This window comes from Tiliqua scincoides, chromosome 6, assembly GCF_035046505.1.
Source record: "Tiliqua scincoides isolate rTilSci1 chromosome 6, rTilSci1.hap2, whole genome shotgun sequence".
NCBI classification, from domain to species: Eukaryota; Metazoa; Chordata; class Lepidosauria; order Squamata; family Scincidae; genus Tiliqua; species Tiliqua scincoides.
In genome coordinates this window covers 13,718,125-13,742,253 of record NC_089826.1, presented here as the reverse complement: position 1 = coordinate 13,742,253, position 24,129 = coordinate 13,718,125, and the positions used below count along the sequence as shown (strand labels likewise).

Here is a 24,129-nt window from a genome sequence, read left to right as displayed (position 1 = left end):
CTATTCTATAGCACTTATAGGAAGCTCAACTTCAAAGTAAATCATTACAGCCAAAGCCTTGCCCCCTCAACCTTTCAGCCATGACATTTTCCATTCCAGCTCCACCACCCACAACTGTCTGAAGGCAGTGACATAACTTGAGGGGGTGCAAAGCACTAAGTTTTGCAGCAGGCCGCAAAACATGCAAGCGGCCCCTTCCCTTTTCCTTCAGAGCCACTCTAGGCGATGGGAGCAACACCTAGGTGCCTCTGTTTTGCTTCCACCACCCAGAATGGCTCTGAAGGGGAGGGTCTGTTGGTACACTGTGGTGCGGCTCCCAGCAAAACTTAGTGCTTTGCACCCCCTCAAGCTACACCACTGTCTGAAGGTCTTCTGCTTCCACAAATGAGTCCATCCATCTCCCTTCCTGCATTTTGGAACCCCTGAAGAAAGCCTCTCTCTCTTTTTTTTTTTAAAGGTCCTTTAAACCCCTTCTTAAAACCCACCTTTCCGGGTGAGCTTGTTCCAGCTTCTGCCAACCTAGCAGTTCAAAAGCATGTAAAAATTCGAGTAGATAAATAGGTACCACCTCAGTGGGAAGGTTACAGTGTTCTATGCACTTAGGTGTTTAGTCATGCCGGCCACATGACCACGGAAACTTTCTACAGACAACACTGGCTCTTAGGCTTAGAAACAGAGGTGAGCACCGCCTATAGAGTCAGAAATGACTAGGCTTATTGCTGGGGGTGGGGTGGGGGCATAGATGAGGCTGAGAGATAGTTACTGGCCCAAGATCTCCCAGGAAGCTTCATGGCTGCATGGGGATATTCCTTCCTTCCTTCCTTCCTTCCTTCCTTCCTTCCTTCCTTCCTTCCTTCCTTACTTACTTACTTACTTACTTTTACTCCACCTTTCTACCTGAAGGGACCCATGTTTCAGGTCTAAGTCCAACACCAGAATCACTACACCATCCTGACACTCTCACATGGGCTAGGGATGTTGGCCTATAAGAGTGGGGTCTGAATACAAATATTGTACCGGAACCATGGGATCCTGTCTGCATTTGGGATCTGCCCATCACCCCAGGGATTTTTAATGCCAGAGCCAAACCTATATAAGGACACAGCAGATTTTTCCTCCTATGATTCCCTGTCAAACATTCTCCCTACCAGTGCCGGTTACACCAAATCATTTATATGTACAAAGGAGAAGTAGATTTGCCTCAGACATTCCATGCATGGTGTTCTGACATGCATCCCAAAGGCATTGAAGCTGTTTTCTGGGCCTAGATTCATACACTTTGTTGTCTAGGCGATTATCCTTACTGCCCAATCCTATCCCCTGCCATGTTATAGCAGGTAGCTGCCCCAACAGAGTGCATACTACTTGTTATAGTGAGCAATCAAACAGCCTGCAGGAGATTCCTCCCCACCCACCCACCCACCCATCCCTGTAAAGGACCTTGTGCTGCCTGAACACTAGTAGGATTGGGGGCTTAATTTCTTTAGTGCCATCAACATGCAGAGTGCTTTCCTTGGAGTGAAAGATCAGATCTCTCCCCTGAGGGACTTACAATACTGATATAGGGGAAGCAACTGAGAAAGAGAAAGGGGATGGTCCCAGGGGTAAACAGGGAAAGTGGTTGCTTCTGTTTCAGTTACATATTCTTAAACTTGATAAAAGTAGGAAATGAGGACTGAGCTGCATTGGCAAAGTCTTCATAGAAAAAGACTTGTACCTGCACAATACAGGCATGCCCTTGTGTCCAAGGGGGTTCCATTCCAGAGTCCCCTGTGGTTAAATGAAACCATGGATAAGGGTGAATGCCGCCCCCCTCCCCAAAGCCAGGGAGCAGAGCCTCTCCTCCAGAGGGTCCTCTGAGCCCAGCACAGACATCTGTTCGTGGCCTCTGCCTGGCTCAGACTGAGTCTTTATGCTAAAAAAAAAAAATGTGACTTCCGGTTTCTCAGCTAGAAAGGCATTATAAGGCCTCCAGAGGGGGCCTACATGGGGGGAGTGCACAGGGACCCCACAGATCCAATCTGCAGATAAGTAAATCTGCAGATAAGGGATCCGAAGATACAGGTTCCCCGGTACATACTAGTGGTAATCACCATAACCTTAGATGGCTTTGAAAGGGAACTAGACAAATTCATGGGGGAAAGGTCTGTCGCTAGCTATTAGGGGTCATGATCGCTGTGTCTTTGGGCACCAAGTGAGATGAATGCGGAGCAGACAGTATAGGCACCAAATCTGCACATAAGTCTTCAACAGTTCTCAATTTTAATTGCAGAGTACATTGCAGGGCAAAAGGGCTTGCCTTGTAATAAAAGTGAATATTACAGCTTGCAAAATTTGTATTACAAGCCCATTAATTTTCAGTGTTAATCAGCAACACTGGGTTGGGCGGTTGTTCAAAATGGTGCACTCTAATCATGGTGAAAGAGTGTCATCCTTTGCTTCTCACAAGAAGTCCATTGGTGAAGAAAGAAAAGGAAAAAAAAATAGCCACACTGAGAACCATGGTAGTGTGGATTAACCTGTGGGACAGCAAAGTATCTCTGAATAGAATTTTGGACTCTTTCTAAGATAGATGCAGGAGTTCTGACATAAAAAGAGTTCCAAGTCCTATTCCTTGAATATTCCCAATCTAGATCAGTGGTTCCCAACCTTTTTAGCAATAGGACCTGCTTTTTAAATATGGCTACCTGTTGGGACACCCCCCCCCAAGACCAGAAGTGATGTCATTAAGCAGGAAATGATGTCATTGTTTTAATAAATCACACTTTTTAAATAAATCACATGTTGTAATCATGGATGGATCAATATGTGGAAACACCTTGAAATTTTTTCAATAGCTAATCTGTGTGATCAATAAAACCATTGTGGGTCCCCCTCTCCCGGGGTGGATGATACTTTTTTGCATGATTTCCATAGGAATTAATACTCAGCACAGTTCCTGTAACAAACTTGTATGTAGACTATCATAGGTTACCAAAATGCAACAGTTGTTTTCAGGCATGTGGCCATGTGCCTCTGTACCAACTTACACCACAGATCCACTCTTCCCTCCTCTGCCTACATCCACCTAGATTCACCAATCTTGGACTTTCAGCTCAAGGAGAACCTTCCCCCAGCTCAGTGCTTCCTTCTGCAGACAATCTTTGAATGCAGGGAGCATGGGGTGTATGTGTGGGGGTGACGACACATGGCTGTGGTCATGAATTGCATCACAATGGCAGATTGCACTTAGTCAGCATGCATGTCCATTTCTCTTCTACCTGGGTACACTTGACCAAGAATCATAACCGCTGAACATGGCTCAAGAGTTCTTGCTAGTGTGACTTTGTTAACTTAAGTTACAGTTTACAGCAGCCTGCACAACTTGGGACTCCAAAGCCAACACACACAGCTGACCAGCCGTGTTCTGTGACTTTCCAGATGCCTGTCAACCCCCACCCCATTCATGTTTGTTAACCTAGGAAGAGGCAAAAACAGAATGGTTCTTAACCACTAGAGAGGGGCACCATACATGGCAGGTAGACTTTATCTGGTGAGTCAACAAGTTGTGCAGACCCAGTTGACACAATAACATAAAACACCTGCATTAAAAAGGTGTGTAAAATTAAAATATAGTAAAGCAGTTTCTGTGTGTAGTGAGGAGAGAGAGAGAGAGAGAGAGAGAGAGAGAGAGAGAGAGAGAGAGAGAGAAAAGGCCAAGGAAAAGCTAGCATGGATCTCCGCTATGACTTTGAACTGAATTTAAATGAAAAACATTTCTTTAGATACAAAAGGATTAAGGAAAATAGTTCAACTCTCTATTTTTCCCCTCTTATCTTGGTTTCAGCAGATCCACTGGGTTTGCTGCTGTTTGCAGATAAATGCCTCCAGGGTCACAGGGTTGCCAAGAAGAAAGAAAAGAGGGAACAGAGGTTTGTCGCCTCTTTGATATGATCCCTAACCTCTATTGCCATTTTGTATAGAAAAATCAGCCTAATGTTGGGTCCCTGTTCTAAAATCTAGTCTGCCTATAACCTGGTGGATCAAACTGGGCTGAAGAAGATATAAAAGCCTGATTCAATCACTAGTTGTGCTTTTCCACATCCAGAGGTATGTCTAGGTTTTCCTCAACAAAGCCTGGATGTGCACTGTTTACCTCTCACCATGCTACAAATGTCAACATATTATGGTTCACTTAGGGTGCAATCCAGAGGCACCCATGGGCAAAGGGCACCCCCCTAGGCCGGCCCAAGAGGGTCGCAAACATGCTGTAAGGCACATTTGCACCTCCTCGGGAGGAAGCCGGGACCGCGCTCAGAGGAGCGCCGGCCTGCGGAGGCTGACATAAGCTTCTGCACTGGCTTCCTCGCTGAAGCTTGCATCGGTCCAGCTGGGCCAATGCAAGGAGCACAGATTGGCAGGGGAGAGATGGGGAGGAGGCAGGAGGGAGGCGTTCCTGGGTGCAGGGAGGGCAGGCTGTGGGCGGCCCCAGGGGCAGGCAGGTGGGGCTGGGATGTGGCAGTTAAGAAGCCACTCCACTGTCCTCGGACTTGCGCCACCTCAAGAGGTGGCACAAGTTCAAGGAGACCCATAGGGGCCAGCAGCCCTTACCCAGAGGTAAGGGGAAATGTTTCTCCTTGCCTCTGGCTGGGCCGCTTATGGCCACCATCCTGCGCTGGATACAGCGCAAGCCACTTGGCTTGCCTGTTCCAGCGCAGGATAGGATTGTGCCCTAAGTCTGGTATCATCTGTTGTGACTTTAGCTGTCCAAGCCCTCAGGCAGAGCTCTTGACCAGTTCTCAGCTTCATTGAGCTTCTGTCTACAGGCAGCAAAAATGGGGAGACTGGGATTTTCAGGGGGTAGGGGCAATAAGGTTGTAGAGATTTTCAGAGGAGAGAACTTGCTTCTGGCTGGTTACATTGGGTGCCAGGGCCAGCCTTAGGAGCTGAGGGACTCAACTGGAACTCTTTTTTGCAGGGCCCCCAGTTTCACAGCCAAGGTCTGTAGAACCTTTGAGATAGAAATTCAATTTATTATAGACTTTATATCACTGTGGTAGAATGGAAAGCAATTAAAATGTGCGCTTCTTAGACGCACGTCAATTAGTGGACCAAGTGGATCGAAGCACATTTTAATATTAAAAAATTGCATACATGTAAGTCTCAAAGTAAACAAACAAAATGATTACTTGTGAATAGTAAATAATTACAAAATCATTTGTTTTAGTGACTGTGAGATGATTTGGCAAAACTATTAATTGTATTTTTTGTTTAGAAAAATAAATTCAAAATGCAAGTAAACAGCATTGTTGGGAACGAACGGTCTTTTTTATTTCTAAGAATCACTTAACATTAATAAATTGCAATTTGTTGTTGTGTGCGTTCGACAAGACTACGGTAGATTACCCTAGTGGAGGGCCACCTCAGATGGGGGGCCCAATTGGGAGCCATTGGTCCAATCGGCTTAAAGCTGGCCCTGGGTGCTCTTGTGAGTGATGTTCACAGCTGCAACGCAGCAATAGCAATGGAAGCTCCAGAGGTCTTGAAGTGACAAGATCTGTCCTGTCACCATTTTTTCCCTCAAATTCAGGGGGAGGAGAGAATGGTGGCTGGATAAAGCCAGTGGATGAGAAGACTTCCAGTACAACTGCTGCTACTATCAATACGCAGTTGGCCCAGCCACGAGGCTACCTGAAGTCGCTTGTGTTAGCGGTGGATGGTAGCCGAGTTAGAGAGAAGCAGATTCAAGGTGCCCTTTACCCCAAGTCTGCCTCCTCCTCCTCCTCCCAGCCTGCTGCAGACATGAGCTGTGTTGATTACTCAAGGAGAAATGGATCATCTGTTGTGTAGTTTCCCCAAACCCGTGTGATAACTTCTGGTTTTATTTAAAGGGACTGTATGAATGAAGTGGCACTCCTTTGTTCATGTGATCCCTTTAAATCAAACTGGGAGTTCCATCTTTTAGGTTTGTGAAAATGGTGAAACACAGTAAGGGGCCTTTTTTTTTTCCCAGTGTGCCATAGAGTATGTGGCAGACATGTGCAACATCCCATTCACCCTGCCCCGTGCCACGAACAGAGGCAGAGTGTCAACTGTGAAGAAAGAAAGAAAGAAAGAAAGAAAGAAAGAAAGAAAGAAAGAAAGAAAGAAAGAAAGAACACATGATGAATGAACAAAAACCTGATCAGTGTTTTGCTCCACCCTGAACGTTTACAAGAATTCCTCACCCACAAACCCAACCCACGTTGCCCTTGTTCGTTCCTTCGCCGGAACCCTCTTCAACAACCCTGAAATTCACTGAAAATGCTCTTTCAGGAATTTTTAGCTCCAGCTGTGTTGAATGAGGAGTTGCATTTAAAGATGATACAAATAAATTCAACATGCTGTAATTGTAGGAAGCAACAATTAGGTGCTCCGCAGGGGTGTGTGAGATCTAGCTGTCCTTAAAACCTGTCAGAGCGGCAGCCAGAGCGACAATCTAAGCTGAAAGCGTGGCTTGCCGTTTCAATGGCTACTGTTATCTTCGTATGGCCGTGGCTGTCAACAGGAGTTAAATACTTGCATTCATCCCAATTAATTACACGGGATTTCTTAGGTGGTGATACTGCGATATAATCTCTGACAGGGGGAATCGGTTACTCTCCTGTGATAAATGGCCACCTGATGGATGTCCTTTTCTTCTTCCGCTTACCATTCTTTTGTTCCCAAATGTAGGCACTACCATGTGATGGTGTTTTTCTCCCAGACAGTCAATCATGTCCAGCACCCTTCTCATTAAATCAACTTGCTTGGCTTCAAGATATGCAGCAGATTCATAATCCCTTACAGACCTTGCAGCTTCTCCCACCTTATTATTTTTTTTTCCGCAAGAGTTCTGGTTGCCATTTTCATGCGAGACGTTTCACATACTGCCCAAATGTGGGGTTGTCACTCAATGTGCACCCTACAGGAAGCTGTAGCCAATTATAGCTTCCTGATGAATGTACCTGTATGGTACACGTATTCTAATGCAACAAAAATGTAAAATATTAATGCATTTTTCAAGTGTACACATTCCCCTGGGGGCTGGGGATAAGAATAGGCCCTCAGTTTGGCTGTACTTAGTCATAAGAGGCGACTAAACAGCCACCAGGTAGATGGGACTCATCAGCCTGGGAAGGCAGCTCATCTGAGAGAAGGAAAACTCTGATCCCAAACCTCCACTGCCTTGTGGCTACATCCAGTTATGGAAAAGGCTTCAGGAGTCAACCTCGAGGCAAAATCCGGAGCCGGAGTCCCTGAGGCAGTTCATGGCTGAACACAGTCACGTTCTGGCAACTCCTGCGACACCGCTGGAACCAACCGTATTGGCCTCTGCCTTTCCATTGGACCATTTCAGCGACATGGAGAGGGGGGATTTGCTGCATGGGTAACAGCCTATCCTCCATATCCACTTTACCCAGGCTTCACGCACTGGAGAGGACACTCTGTTCCAGAACCACCATTCAGAGCGTGACACCATAGTCTTCCGAGTCTGAAGGATGCCAACATACTGAACATACTGGGCAGTCCATTCCTACTGTGCTGTCATGCTGGCACAGGTCTCCCTGAGTGTTGCAAATGTGCCATAAGGTGCTTGCTGGCCTGCTGGTGCTGGGTCCACTCCCTGCTCTGGCCAGCACAGGTAAGTTCAGGCTGGGGGGTGTGGGGGTGGGTGGGTGGGAAAGGGTGGTGAATGGGCTGTGTGGAGGTTGGGAGGGGGCGTTTTTGGGTGGGGGAGGGTGGAATGGGTAATATCAAACCCAGGTGGGGGTAGGATTAGTGAAACAAGCCTCCACTGTATCCTAACCTCTCTCCTGGCTGCCCTGGTGTTACACCGGATTTATCTGGGTTTGCACCAGCTAAAGAGCTGGCACAGATCCAGTAATAAATAGCTGGCACAGTAGCCCCATAGGGATGACTGGAGTGTTACTCAGGGTAAGGGGGAGATATTCCCTTACCCCAAGGTGACCTCCAGCTGCCTCCTAACTGCATAGGTTAAAACACAGGGCATGTGGCCTGGCTGCACTAGTGCAGGTTAGCATTGCATTGTTGGCTGTATACCTGAACAATATAATGTGGGATGTGCCTAAATTCTCTAGTTAACTGCATATGCAATCATAGGAGTTGTGAAATGGAAAACAAATATTTGGATCAGATTAATGATCCCTTCAATATCTTATGGCCAGTATCAGATGTTTTAAACAATGATTGCACTGTACCATAAAATACTGTGGAAGAAAGACAAAACTAGTTTTCAGAGGAATGTGGTGCCAGATTGAGCATGTAAGGAACTGTCTGGGAAGCTGAAATCACTGGAAGCTTCCTTCCATTGAAGGAAGGTCCATCTCACCTCAAATATCCCAAAATGAGTATTAGGAATAGTCTGGTGTTGTCCTGGAGCTCCAGCTCTTGAAACAAGACCCACTGGGTCTAATGGTAAAGACTAGACTAGTGAGATTTACACACCATCAGTTTATACCTGGGGGTAAGGCAAAGAGTTCTCTCTCTCTCTCTCTCTCTCTCTCTCTCTCTCTCACACACACACACACACACACACACACACACACACACCATGGTCCTGATCTAAATGGGGGGGCACAGTTACTTTTTGAATAGAAAACATGGTGGGAGTTCTGATCACAGAATTTCCATGTCACATCTATTCCCCCCCCCCACACCCAGAACCTTGTTCTGTTTCTTGTTGAGGGTCAAAACTCACAAAGCGTCCATTCCAGCCAAAGTTAGACACTTTCAATCCTATTGGTTTTGATATGAGAGATTGTGAGGCTTCAGAAATCAATGGGATTTTCACATGCTGACCTTTGGCAGGATCGTGCGCCAAAAAAAAATGTTTCAGGAACTAAATGTGCCAACACTATTTTTCTTCCTGTACTCCTTTGTTTTCCAGCAGAAGGTAATAATGGGGAACTGATACCAGAGGCAGACATGAATACACAAAAGGTGCTCCTTTTTTTAAGGGGGTGCACTGGCTACTTACACTGATGCACTAAGCACTTAAATTAGTATATGAGCTTAAGCGTTAAGCCTTTTTCCTTTGTCTGCTGCTCTGTACTGCAGTTGGCCTTCCTTCATTGTGAACATTATACAGCCATCTACTGGGAAAACTCCATAATTGTAGAACAGAAATTTTTCTGTTCGGAATAAACAACATTCTGGGTTAAGAACACTCTGTACCAAATGAAAACAAAAAGCTCAGGACTTTTCAACCATTTTCCAAGAGGCTGAAATCCTGTGATTGTGTTGTCAGAACACCAAGCCCCAGCTTGTCCTGTCAGTTCTCCCTTCCCAAGCCAATTTATCTTTGTGAGTGGGAAATCAGTCAGGATGGTGTCAAGGGTCAACCATGTTAGGTCTTGGTCAAGGTCCCAACCGGCCCAGCCAAATGCGGAAACCTCAGTAGTGTGGCTGTGGCAGAATACAGTGAGTCCATCATCAACGAGAGATTAGGGAGTGAAAAAAGGAGCCAACTGTTCACAACCCCCAGCAACATAGTGGCAGCACTGGAATCATTGTCAATAAGGGCTTAGTTGCCACAGACCAGAGGGGCTGTGGCTTCACCCTTAAGGCTTAGACATGAATGATCATTTACTATGGAAGGGATGAGATTTCTAGTTTGCCCTGCCTTTTATCCAAATTCATTTTATCCATTTATCCATTGACTCAAGAGGCACAGGAAATGACACGCACAATTAATTTCTTACATTTATAAGCCACCTGTTCCATCATGGAACTAAAGACTAAAGGTGATGTACATGAAGTTTCCAAGCTGAGTCCCATCCAGAAACCAATCACCCTGCTTAGGTTCAGCAAGGTGGTTGTTTCATGTGCCCTCAGACTCCATTCAGCTCCCCCTGGCGGATTCAGATCAAGCAATTAAAATATTAATCTTCAACTGGTGAGTTGGGCCCACAAGTTAAGTCATGCCCTGACCTAATGGGATGGCATCAATCCTAAAGTGGATGGCATCAATCATGTTATCGTCAAACACATCCATTTTTATGTTTTTACCCTCCTTTTTAGCCTCATTTTTATCCTCCTTTCTCTAGGGTGGGGTCAAGCAGGGCCTAGGAGAGAGGGGGTCTCCAACCTCCCCCATCCTGATTTGCCCTTCCCTGCCCCCATTCTGCTCTCCCGTCACCACCCTCCTCCACTCTGTTTCACCCCTCCACCTTTGCAAAGGGCCCAAAAGAAACTTTGTACCCCCTGATAAAATTCCTCTCCGAGGCTCTGGGGTCAAGGCGCATAGTGCAGTTGAAAAGGATGAAAGAATTACAGGCTTAGGGCACTGTCCACCAGGAAGTTCTGAGCATAGCCCATTGACACAAATGCTCTTCTGTATACCTGTGGAGGTCCCGTCCCCCCCGTGCATTTTCCTGTGGTTGTGCAGGTGTCTTGTGCCTTAAGGGCACCGTCCACCAGGAAGTTCTCCTGAGCACAGCACACTGACACAAATGCTCTTCTGTACACTTGTGGAGCCCCCCATGCATTTCTCTGTGGTTGTGCAGGTGTCTTGTGCCCTAAGACAGCATTCCTCAAACTATAGGTTGCGAGCCAATGATGGGTTATGATTTAATGTACAGTGTGTTGTACACTGGGAGCCTCCAGAGGCCAATTCCAGGTCACATTTGACCCACTCCTTTGGCCTCCATGAACCCCAGAATGCCTTGAGGAAGCGACTTGCTTCCACGACTTCTGGTTTGCGTCTTCTGGGGTCCACGAAGGCCAATGGAGTGAGTTGCAGGTGTGGCACAACTCAGAAGTGGCCTCTACAGGCTCCCAGTAAGGCTTGACGGCACAATAATATAATATAATAATAATATACAGTATTTATATATCGCCTTTCTTGGTCTTTATTCAAGACTTTATTCAAGGCGGTTTACATAGGCAGGCTTATTAAATCCACGCAGGGATTTTTGCAAATTGAAAGAAGGTTCTTTCTTTCAAGAACCACTACATTCAAGTTGTTACACTCCGATCTGGTTTAACATTCTGGCCTCCATCCTCCCACGCTCCGAGCAGATGGAACAGCTCAGCTGCAGCTTGCCAGCTGCTTCAAGGTCGCACGGTGCCGGTGGCCTCGAACCGGCGACCTTGTGGATGTTAATCTTCAGGCAAATGGAGGCTCTACCCTCTAGACCAGACCTCCTGCCCACACATCACATTGTGACACGGTGGAGGACAAGGAGCTAAAACCATTTGGGAACTGCTGCCCTAAGACCATCAGGACTTAAGGCGAATAGTCTGAAAACTGCTGTCCCAGCAGAGTTTTCCAGCTGTGCATTATGTATCCTTCACTTACAATAGTCTTTTATTAGTGCATCACCTTCCTTCCATGGTAGTTGCCTGCTGCCTTCACATAGTTTTCACATTTATTGTCTTGATTTACTATTCCATCATTTTAATCCCCCCTCCAAAAGCGTTAGATCCACGTCAGCTGTATTTTTAGATGTAAAAGCTTGGCAGATGAACAGTCCCAATCAGAGTTCACCAAAACCCCTTTTTCAGTCATGTCTAAGAGAGAATCTTGTTTCCACAGGGATTCCAGGACTGCCAGTATTAAGGCTTCCCTCTCTTGGATGTGAACAGCAATGACTTCTCTACATTTCTACCCATAAATTTTTAATCACAGCCTCTACCACCAGTGATTGAGTTCCCTACCGCAGCTAATGGCATTTCTTGTAATATTCATCCATTTAAAATATGTATGTGGATGCCATATCTTATTTTTCAAGGGGCGCTTGTATAAGGCCATGCGCAAGTCATCTCAGTCATGTTAAACTACAGAGCATTCACCATATGTTTGATCACAGGGACGATCATAAAATACAGGACTCCTTGTCTCAAACAGGCAATGTTTTACACAGGGTCGGTACAAACGTCTGCGTGGCATTTTGCCATCTGCCTCAATCTTAATCCAAATGAAACCAAGGATATAAATCTCCCTTGACTTCAATGGGAATGGGATTGAATGTATAAATGTATGCCCTCTGGCTGGAATATATTCAGCGAAAAGGTGCCTTAAAAAGTCAGAAGGGTCAAGCTACTACAGGTGAATTAATTTTTAAACAAGAGGCATTCAGGAGGCCATAATTTAATATACCTGAATGATTTAATATCCCTGAAATTACTTTCTGAAATGATTCTTTCATCTGGGCAGGTTTGGTCTGGCAGGGCGGAATTAACCAGTGTACAGACCGAGCTGTGCCCCACCCCGAACTGAAACAATTGAAATGTTCAGGGGGCTGGTCCTTTCTTATAAGAAAAAGCTACAGTGTCTGGAACTCTTTCGAAAAAGGCAGGGTCACCAGATACAACAGAGAAGTGTTTCTGAAACTGTGGATTGAGACCTACGAGGTAGGTCACAAGCCAATTTCAGGTGGGTTCCCATTCACTTCGACATTTTGTTTTTAATATAGCAGATTTGATGCTGCCATGGTATGTGACTGCATTTGGGGAAATGTTACCGAACTATACTTTTAACAGGCTATTGTGTATATGCTTTTAACAATGATAGTAAATGGGACTTACTGCTGGATAAGTGCGGGTAGGATTGCAGCCTAGGATTGTTAAAAAAATTTCCTGTTTGATGGTGTCACTTCTGGTTATGACATCACTTCTGGTGGGTCTCTACAGATTCTCATTCGAAAAAGTGGGTCCCAGTGCTAAAAGTCTGAGAACCACTGCAACAGAGGACAGAGTGCCTATACCTTTAACCATGGTATAGAAGAGGGAATTTTAGCAGGTGCAGCTCAACATGGAAGGATTTAAAAAGCTGCACCTGCCAAAATTGCCTCTTCTATACCATGGTTAAAGGTATAGGCACTCTGTCCTCCAATGTATCTGGTCACCCTGGAAAAAGGCAATTAAAGCTGCATTCCTAAACACCCTTACCTAGGAATTAGCTCCACTGAATAAAATGGGACTTATTTCTGAGTAAACATGTATAGTATTGCGCTGTACAGGGAGACATGATAGAGGCGTCTAAAGTTATATATGGTGGGGAAAAGTGGATACAGAGATACTTTTCCTCTCTGCTAATACTAGAAGTGAGTCAGAGGTATCCAATGCAATTCATTCCCAGGAGATTCAAGACATTACGTCTTCAAACTATGCATAATTTAACGTATAGAGCTTGCTGATGGCTTTAAAGGGGGATTAGGGAAATTCATTGAAGATCAGCCTGTCACTGGCTATTAGTTATTGGTCAGTCATTCTTGTCCCAGAGGCCCCAACAACCTGAATCTGGTCCCTTTGAAGAGGAACAGTGGCAAGAATATGTCTGAGAACAAAGTTTTTACCCTGCTCCTAACTTGCTCCCTGGTCTGCTGCCAACTCTCTTCATTAGCCCTATGACTATATTCCCTTCCCCCAAGAATAAACTCAGTGCATGGTGGCAGGAGTGGGACTGCAACCATTTGGTACACCAGTCCAGTGCTGGGGGGCCCCATGGTGTGCTCCAGCCTACAATCCCCCAATGGTAAACGTGTGTAAATGCACACACGGACAATGCACCCCCCCCCCAGTGTCCAGGAAATACAAAAGGTAGAGGGAAGGACACTCTCTACCCTCAGTGCTGCTGAAAAAAGATAGTGTCTCTCCCACCCCTTTCAATCTCTCTTAGAACCGCCTTTTTTTTTTTTTGCTTCATTCAAAGTGCAAAGCCATGCACATCCACTCTCAACAATAAGTTCCATTAAGTTAAATGGAACCTACTAACAGGTCAATGTGTGTAGTATTGAAGGCCTAGGATGTGCTGTTAAATCTTGTATTTAACAGCACAAGGTGGCCCAATGGGAGATAGCGTTGTTTATACATAGCAAGCTGGGAGGGGGGACTCTGTAAAATTGCATTTTCAGTTGAAATGCATTTTTGAACCAAATAGTTGAAAAATGTTTAAAAATAGAACATGGGGGCATGATTGGGATTTTTAAAAAAAAACTGCAGCGTACTAAAGCCCTCCTAAAATAAGGCTGTAGGACTGGCCTTAGGAACTGCAGAACCCAACTGGGAATACTTTGGGGCAGGCAACTGTTACCCTGCACGTGCCCGATCTTATCTGATCTCGGAAGCTAAGCAGGGTCAGGCCTGGTTAGTACTTGGATGGGAGACCGCCTGGGAATACCGGGTGCTGTAGGCTTATACCATAGTCTTTCGAGACTGAAGGTTGCCAACCATTTTGGGGGGGGGGGCAGAGCCCAGGTTCCCAGCCAAGGTCTGCAGAATCTTAGAGATACCAATAAAATTTGTTATAGACTTTATATCTCTACGGTAGAATCAAAATGTGCGCTTAAAAAGTGCATGCGAGTTAATGGACCAAATGGATATAAGCAGATTTTAATATAAAATTGCATACAAGACTAGGCTACCCTAGTGCGGGCGGCCCTTAGGCACTGGGCCCAATTTGGAGCAATTGGTCCAATTGTCTTAAAGGCAGCCCTGCCTGCCTGCCTGCTGTGGTTTTGCTATATTTTGCACGCACGCACGCACGCACGCACACACACACACACACACACACACCCGCTAATCATAAACAACAATAACCTTCCTCCATAGGGCCAAGCTGCCTGATTAGATACGTCTAATTGAACCCTGAATGGGTCTGTATTTCCATCTGTTATGAACAAATTTTTTCCTTACAGCCGTTTTGTAGCCAAATCAAATTGCGCACCACCAGTATCTCCGCAGTTTCATGTACCTTTGGGTTGGCAGTTTCCTCCACTGTACCCAGGGCAGCACTTCCACTCCAGAGATGTCACAATCATATGTTTGATCCTGTAAGCTTGGTGAGTCCTTGACTGGGAGCTGCAAGGTGATTTGGAAAGCAAATGTTAGTGGGGGTCTGTCTCAGATGAATGGACATGATACAGGACAATACATCAGTAATAGGCCACAGAGGGATTATTTTTGAAGTCTATTGATTGCATCCTGCGCAAGACCAAAAGCAAATGCCTTTTACAGAACAGCCTCATGTCAAAGCGAGTGGAAATAAAGACTTCAGGAGCACCGCTGAAATTAATATACGGAGGGCAACAAAATCCCAGGTTGAACTCCAAATTGTGGTGCAAATGCTAGAAGTCAACATTTTACAAAAGGAACAAATAAGCCCAGTGTTTCTCCCACTCAAATGTCACTACAAGTTCCCCACTAATTGTGCTTAGCACAGCATAAACTAAGCTTTGCAAGACCAATATTTATTTATTCATGTTTCTTCCATGGTAGGACAAGATGATGTACACAAGCAGATGAAAACGTTCAACAACATGCTTCTCTCATGTAAACCACTATCCAATCTATATTGTTCAAAGTCCAATTTCTTAGACTTCAGACATTTTTTTTTTACTGTCTCATTTGCCATCAACAATTTTAAATGTTGGGTGTTCAAGTTTTGCAGGCTTGCAATCCTGTCCTGATGATAGGGTGCAGGTGGATAAAGCACCCCATGCCCTGCACAAAATGACAAGATTCTGAGATCTGATGGCCCCTTAAAAGCTAATAGATTTATTGTGGCATTTGGACGCATGGCATTTAAATGAGTATGACACATTGATTTATTGCAGTTTATTTTATGAACAATACATCTATTTATTTTGCAGTTTAAGAATGCAAAATGTATGTAAATAATGCAACTTTTAAAATGCATTTAATAAATGCAGTTTATTTATATCCCATCTTCCTACCTCCGAAGAGATTCAAGGCAGCTTACAACACTTTAAAAAGTACAATATAGTAATAAAACTTTCAGGCCAGTGCTGGTCACTATAGGACAAATGTTCCCAAAATGTGCATCACAACACCTTAGGGCAGTGTTTCTCAAGCTGTGGGTTGGGACCCACTAGGTGGGTCATGAGACAATTTCAGGTGGGTCCCCATTCATTTCAATATTCTATTTTTAATATATTAAGCTTGATGCTACCATGATATGTGACTGCATTTGGGGAAATGTTATAGACCTGTACTTTTAACAAACTACTATGTGTATTCTTTTAACAATGATAGTAAAAGAAACTTACTCCTGGGTAAGTGTGGGTGGGATTGCAGCCTAGGATGGTGAAAAATTTTCCTGCTTGATGATGTCACTTTCGGTCATAACATCACTTCCGGTGGGTCCCAACAGATTCTCGTTCTGTTCCAGTGGGTCCCAGTGCTAAATGTGTGAGAACCACTGCCTTAGGGCATTGTGGCACACTTATGAGGCACTGCAGGAGGTTGCCAATGGCCCCAGGTGCTGCCATCTTGGATTCACAAAACATCACCATCTTGGATCTTGCAAGATTTCATGAGATCCAAGATGGTAGCATCTGGCTGAGGAGGTTGCTGGGGTGTCATGACCCAGGTACGTTTGGGAACCACTGCTAGGAGCTGGTGCTTTCAGCTCTCTTTGGGTCCCAGGCACCTTTCTTGGGAGTGGGGCTGATTTCTGGGTAAACCTGATAAGATTGGGCTAGTATTGTTGGACAGCTTCAATTCAGTAGGACATACACAGGAAAACTTCAGAAGGCTCACTCCCTAAATTAAGAACTCTGTCCCAGTTGGTAGTCAGGATCGGGTCCCGTTATGAAGGGCAAAATGGAGACTGCAGGTAAGGACACTGAGAACAATGGTAAGACCATGAAAAATGCTGTAGGAAAGGGTTATGCTTATTTCTTACTAAGGCAAGATCTCATTAAAAACTAGGAGGAAGAAAATGATACCTTAAATTAAAAAACAAATTACATAAAAGTCATCTTATTTGGAGTCCTTGCAATTGAGTTTTCTGTTTGCATTTTCCTTCTTTATCTATATTAAAAATGTGTGCATAAGAGTGTGGTAGGCTAAGGGCAAACAGGGTAAATATTCATTCTTAAGTAGTTAAAATTATGGCTTTGGCTTCAGCATGACTATGAATAAGCAGCTGTGCAAATGTCTTGTCATTAAGATCATGAAATCTAGTTCCAAAATATTCATATCCACTTGAAGCTTCCACTCAAGTGAGTCCCCAGAAACCTTCTTAGGTTTCTAGAGCTATATATAATTAATGCAGAGATTTCGACAGCCCAAGTGCTTTTGAGGGGGTTTTTCATGTCAGACTTGGGGTTTATTTCTTATCAATGGGACCTGGTCAGGCTGGGTCTAGATATTATGATTAAGCAACAACAGCAAACGATGCAGCTGCTATTTGCGCTTCTGATACAAGGTGGAAAGAGGGCATTGTGCATCTACTCTGAAGTGGGAAGTATGTCTCCACAGAATATTTCTTTACTCAGCGTGTGGTTGGTCTGTGAAACTCCTTGCCACAGGATGTGGTGATGGCATCTGGCCTGGACACCTTTAAAAGGGTATTGGACAAGTTTCTGGAGGAAAAATCCATTATGGGTTACAAGCCATGATGTGCATGTGCAACCTCCTGATTTTAGAAATGGGCTATGTCAGAATGCCAGATGCAAGGTCTCTTGTTATCTGGTGTGCGCCCTGGGGCATTTGGTGGGCCGCTGTGAGATGCAGGAAGCTGGACTAGATGGGCCTATGGCCTGATCCAGTGGGGCTGTTCTTATGTCCTTATGTTCTTAATAGCGGTCTGAGGCGCCAATCCTATCCGGTGCTATGTTATAGCATGCTGCTGCACCAACGGAAGCTAAGCTGCATGCTGTGGTGGGAGAGGGGGGAGATCAGACAGCCTGCAGAAGGTAAGTAAAAATTTTTTCACCTAAGGGTCTCCTCGGGACCAGAGGCATCACTAAGGTTTGCGTCACCCAGGGCGAGAGCTCATTGCGCCACCCCCACGATGGACCTCCTCCCATAACAGATATCGCATTGGCTCTCAGATCAATCAGTGCCATTGGTCAGTTTTGAGTTAAAGAAATCCACTTTTTGTGACATAAGGCAGTTGTGCATTCTGGTTATTTGGCTACAACATTTGATACAATACAGACATTTCAACATGGCTTGTTTTGTTGCATTTTGTATTAAATTACCCATCAAATGATATATAACATGATGATATTATTTGAAAATGCCAAAATTTTCGCAATTTTGACCAGTAATGGTGTCACATGCACCCCCAGGGTGTCACCCCCTGCACCCCTAATGATGCCATTTCTCAGGACATATGCCAGCCATTTTGGTGGTGTATGTCCAAGGTGGCATATATCCCCTGCCATCTTACTTTTCTTGGAAAGTTTCTGTCATTCCAGTGACATGCGTAGGAAGTGCGTATACTGACAGAAGCTACTTTACAGCTGCTTTTTAGCAGCTGCCACCAAGGGAACACATTCTACTGGTGGCTTCAGCCTAAAGGATTGGGCTGCTGGTCTCACTATGTAAATGTGTATCAATGGAGTTGCTATTTATTTCAGAATGTTATATTCTGCCATCTTATAACTGATTTTGCAACAGAGCGAGATGAAAGGCCAATCCACACAAACTACAGAGGCTACGAGCCCAGTCCTGAGCTTGCACCACCGGTGCTCCGCCAGCAACAAGAGTTGCAAACATGCCATAAAGCATGTTTACAGAGAGGTGAAAGGAGGTGTGGGGGGAGGTGGGGAGGAGGAGTTCTGGGGAGCAGGAAGGTGGAGGGAGGGCAGGGAGAGGGCAGGGAGGAGGCATACTGGGGAGGGAGTGGGGCAGGTAGGAGGCAGGATCACTGGAGCTCCACTCCACTGGATCCTGAGCCTCTGTGTCAGGTCCACCACCTGACACAGAGAATCTTGATTCTATGGTGACCCAAGGATTGCGGTAAAACTGAGTAGCCCCATTGCAGGGCTACTTCCATTACCCGAGGAAAGGGGACGAACATCCCCTTCCCCTGAGGAGCCACCAGTGGCTACCCAGTTGAGCTCAGGATGTCACGGCAGTCATTTTTGGCGCTGCAGCAGCCTCACTCTCTGGGCCGCTCAGATTGGGCTGCCCAACAGGTTTGGCCCGCAAGTGTGCCATCCTCACAAGGGAGGAGCAGACAATCACAAAACCTTGGCAAGGGTGCCTCTATGATGCAAGCACATTTGTTACATTCACAAGTTACTTCAAGATGACATGTACCATTACACCGAGGTTAACGGTGCAGAAAATAAACATGTTTTCAACCATATTTGAATTCAGAGATGGTGCTATAACATGTTCAGGGGCAGTAGTGATGCCAGAGCGGGCACAGGAAGTAAGTATGGCAGACAACATGTAAGTGGTCCCTCCCACTCGCAATTGGAGCCATTCCAGGCAGCGATGGTGATGTGCTGGAGATGATGAGTTAGAGGGGCCCTTACACAGCCGGCTGCGGTGCCTCAGTACTTACAGCGCCATTCCCCTCTGGCTATCCGCTCTGGTTCAGGGATGTCAAGGTTGTGAATAGGATACCATTTGTAGATGAGTCTTTTCCTAGCTCAGCATTTTTGAGTCTTTCCCCTCGTCATCATCATTTAAACTCATTTGACAAGACTAAAGAAGCTGACCATGGATGGGCAAATGTTGTGCCCAGCTTATGAAGGTAAAACTATGTTTCCAAGAACAAAAGGTTCCAGGGAAAATCCATGCACAGCTCAAGGACAGAATGGTTCTGGAATCAAATCTTTTGCTAATCTTGGCAGGAGGATATTGCACGCCAAGAACGAGGGAGTTGAAGATTGAAAAGGTTTTGACTTCTATGAGAGGAGACAGACTGGATTTTAAATTTCTCCTAGGACACCGTCACATTTCATGTGTATGCAAACCTGCCAGCTAGTGGGAAGTGGAACAAGGAATGAACAGGTTTGAGAAGCATTGGAGAAACCTCACTGCACTTCCAAAGGTTTAGAGAGCCGGTAGCCGTGTTCATCTCACAGGAGTTCAGGGTCAGTTAGCCAGCCACTTCTCAAGTGGCCCCACACTTCTGTGCTTTTAATGCTTCTGAGGTCAGGATGAACAGTCAGGTGTTTTATCCGAAGCTCCAGTGATAAAATTCAGCTCTGACCCTCCCAACTGCTTCATATTCAAAACAAAAACAACCTTGTCTGTTTTGATTCATGTCTAGGCTTGGATGAAATATGCAAAGCAACTTTGAGGGCTGGTTCCAAACTTACTGCCCGCATACAGGTGGCATCTCATTATACATTTCAACCTGGAGAAGAACTCCTTGGGGAAATAATGCTCGATTTGTAGTATAGCCACGCATGAGTAAGAGATATTGCCCACTGCATTGTGACTGCATTGTGAATCAGGTATTTAAAATCTTCAGCAGCATCCCCATCTATGGGTGGGAAGAGGATGTTTCAAAAGTCTATGCTTGCTTGCAGCATCAAAGTCATGCTTTGTCTTTTTAAAAAAACCTTCAAGTGTAATTTAAGCAAAGCGTTTGATACGTGCAAGGGGGTCTGTGCAAAGACATTCTGAGGATACCTGCTGTGCAGGGAAGGCTATGCAGGGGTCGGGAGAGAGTTATGGAACAAATGCTCCCTTACCCTGAGAAGGCCTCAACATGCTGAAACAGTACTCCACAGGGTACTGCAGACACCATGTTGGCACCACTTTATCACCATGTGGGAAGTTACAGTGGGTTGGGCTGTTGGACTATGGCCTCTCTCCGTTCTTCAAAATGTGGATGTAGCCCTTAGCTAGTTCCTGTTTCCTCCCATGGAGTGCAAGATAACTATGCCTCTAGTGACTCTTGTTATTGCCACATAGGAGACCCCCATAGATCTATGGCAGAGAGCCAGGCTATAATCCTGCTGGTTCCTACCGGGATGGATCCAGTGTTTGTGCTGGGGGGGGGGGCATGAGTACTACCTTAACTTCAGAGCCGAGGTCAACCAGACAGGTAGACCTGGGCTCCTGATTGAACTTCTGGCCTCTGAGGTTTGCTGGGCCGGTAGACCTGGGCTCCCACCTGGACTAGGAGCCCAGAGGTACCTGCTGGGTAGACCTAGACTCCCATCTGTGCTTGGGCTGTTTCCCATCCTAATGGACACCCTTCCTCACTGGCGTGACAGTTGGGGGGGGTCACACATCCATAGCCCCCTTCCTGGATCTGCCCCTGGCGCCTAGCGTACTGTGCTTCTTGCTTGTCCCCAGCTCAGCAGGCAGGAACAAAACCACTGCAAATATTATGAATGCATTATGGCACACATGTTGTAATGCACACATCAATAGCACTCTGTTTGACTTGAGGCACAACTGCCAAACAGTACATCACTAGTATTTTGAAAATTCCCATGATGCTTCAACTTTCCCAGAACCTTTGCACAACTTAACATGACCTTCCTTAGGGGTAGCCCCATCTATGAGGCTGGCAGAAGCCGCCGCTTCAAGCAGTAAGCTGGGAAAGCGGCAAACTAGCAGGAGGTGCCTTGCACCCTTCATCTGCCCCCTACCTCCCCCATGCTATTACCTACCTGGCTGCAACCCCAGCCTTCAAGTGTGCTGTCCCTTAGAGGGTGCATCTTTCCTTCTCCAGCAGTACTGCTAAAAATCACAACAGGAAAGCTGAATGAGGAGGTGATCACAGCTGCCAATATCAGATCACTTCCACCACGTCCCGTCTTCCCCTGCCGCTTCTTGTAAACTGGCCGTGTGGCGGGTATGCTGGAAGAGGTTCCACTCCCAAGATCCTGCCCTTCTAACCAGGTAACAAGAAGCAGAGGAGGCGATGATGGGCATGTGTTCGTGGGTTGACAGTGACCAGTGTGAATTTAATGCCTCTTCGGAAGCCCAACTGACTTGAGCCAGACCTGCCCATCCTGTTTTCAGATTGGAATAATGAGCTTCAGCTTTCAGTTCCTCTTTCTGAATTGGCTGGTCAGTCATGCTATTGTACAATGGGGACTGATGACTGGGGGGAGAATTCTGGGAGAGTTTCCTGGTCTCTTCCTTCTTCATTTTAATTCAATTAGACCTAATTAAAAAGAACTCATGTCCTCTAGAGTACAGTACGCACCTTGCTCCACAGGACCCCGTAATCCAAGTGCATGGCTTGGCTCTGTTTGATGCGTAGCTTTCGACGTTGTCAACCACTATGGTGGGCTGGAGCCTTGTGTGAACATAAGCACACCAATTCCTGTGTCAGTTAAAAGAGAAAGAAGTAAATGAAGATTAGATTTTTTTTTCTTTAAACCAAGGGTGCCCAAACCCCGGCCCGGGGGCCACATGCGGCCCTCTGGGGCTCCCAATCAGGCCCACGGGGAGCCCCCAGTCTCCAATGAGCCTCTGGTCCTCCAGGGACTTGCTGGCCTGACACAACTGATTTCAGCATGAAGATAACTGTTCGATCTCTCACCTGAGCTGTGAGATGAGGGCTCCCTCCACTACTTGCTGTTTCACATCTGTGATGCAGCAGCAGCAGCAAAGGAATGGATGGCCTTGCTTTGTGCAAGGCCTTTTAAAGGCCTTGAGCTACTGCAAGACTTTCATTTATTCATATAAGTTCCATCTCTAATAAATTCATTTATGTAAATTTATTCAAATTTTAAATGTAAATTAATTCTTTTTTCCCCCGGCCCCCGACACAGTGTCAGAGAGATGATGTGGCCCTCCTGTCAAAATGTTTGGACACCCCTGCTTTAAACAAATAGAGTATGCAATTGTTGCAATAAATAAGAAAAATACTGAAGTGGATAAGGAAGCATAACTTTGGGTAAAACATTAGACCAAAATGCACCCTGTCTCTGCATTGTTATACAGCGATACTACACAAGATCTAGCCAAAAGGCCAAGAAGCTACATATATCGGCGGTCTGGGGAACGACGACAAAACAGTAAGTTTTGCAAGCACCTCAATGTACCATGTAAGCAGCCCCTCTCCTCCCCTTTGGAGCCATTCTGGGCAGCAAGAGCAACATGGAGGCATCTCCCCCATTTTGCTCTCACTGCCTTTAATCACTTCGGAGGCAAGAGAGAAGGGGATGTTTACATGCTGCATTGGGTCACCTGTAAAACTTACCATTTTGACCCCCCTCTGGGAACACTACTGTCGCTATAAGCTTGCGTGCTTATAGTAACCTGTAAAAGGAAGAACTATTTTCTTAGTAGCAAGTAAGAAAACAACATTAATGGGCACAGAGAGATGGGGGTGGGGGCAAGATCCGTGGATAAGTAAAACCTCAAAACACTTTTGGTACTTGGCATTCAAGGGCAGTCCAAACTGGCTCGCGTACTTGAGAATCAGGTACCGAGATTAGTGAGGGACTAAACAGGGTGGAAGAAAACTCACTACTCGAGTTTGCCAACTCTTCATGATTGGCCAGGCGTCTCCAGGAATCCGCATCAGTCTCCAAGAGATTATTGAGTGCAATCCTGATGATTTCAACAGGGCTACCCTGACTAAGGACCCAATCCCATCCCATCCAACTTTCCAGCACCAATGCAGGACATCCTGTGGTGGGGTGCAGTCACAGAGGGCTCCTCACAGAAGCAGTCACAGAGGCTGCACAGCACTGGAAAGTTGGGTAGGATTGGGCCCTGAGTCACATTAAACATGTTAGGAAAAAACCCTCCAGGAACAGCTTCAATTCTGGAGACCCAAGCTGCCACCCAAGAAAGAAAAGGTCTGGATGGGAGCGAATAAACATCCAGATTTCTGCAACCAGCCAGGGGTCAGGCATATCTCCTGCTTTTGCCAGGCAGAAATCGGCAGAAGCAGGCAGAAGCCCTGGAACGCAGCTAGATGCAAGCTGTGGTGCTGCAATCATAGACTGTTTGTTCACTAGGGCTGAATTTGTGCTGAAACCTGCTTATTCCATACACTTGCCTCTAGAACGGTCATCTGAATTTGCTCCTGGAATTTAAGGGTGATGCCAAATTAAAGAATGATGCCAAACCTTTGCAACACTTTTATGTTGCTCTTTAACTGTTCAAGAACGAATTCCAGGGAACAGACTTTCCGGTTAATTTCTTTGATGTTCTTTCTTCCTATACTGTGCATATGCTTCAGGGGAATTGGCAGCAGAACAATAATTCTTTTTAATTGGTACACCTCTATAAAAATCAATATGAGGCATTACGTACATCTTTCCTCCTACAGTAAACTTGTAGACCCGATTTGAAATAAAAATTATAGCACAATTGGGATTGTATTTTGGAGGAGAGGGAACCAACATTGAAGCAAATAAAGAAGGAATTGGGGTTGGAAAATGATCTATGATCGGGTGGAAAAGTAATGAGGATAAA

General features: G+C 45.6%; 1 protein-coding gene and 1 pseudogene across 1 annotated transcript in view; one reads left to right on the top strand and one right to left on the bottom strand.

Annotated features, from left to right (window-relative positions):
* MMRN1 (multimerin 1) overlaps positions 1 to 24,129 on the bottom strand; it is an 81,115-nt gene that overhangs the window by 37,294 nt on the left and 19,692 nt on the right. Inside the window, exons 2-3 of the mRNA XM_066632709.1 lie at positions 21,902 to 22,021; positions 14,717 to 14,823 (exon numbers count right to left, since the gene is read on the bottom strand). Of these exons, the coding sequence (XP_066488806.1) occupies positions 14,717 to 14,823; positions 21,902 to 22,021 (227 nt within the window). The remainder of the gene's footprint in view (positions 1 to 14,716; positions 14,824 to 21,901; positions 22,022 to 24,129) is intronic.
* On the top strand, positions 14,042 to 14,158 carry LOC136656315 (5S ribosomal RNA; annotated as a pseudogene).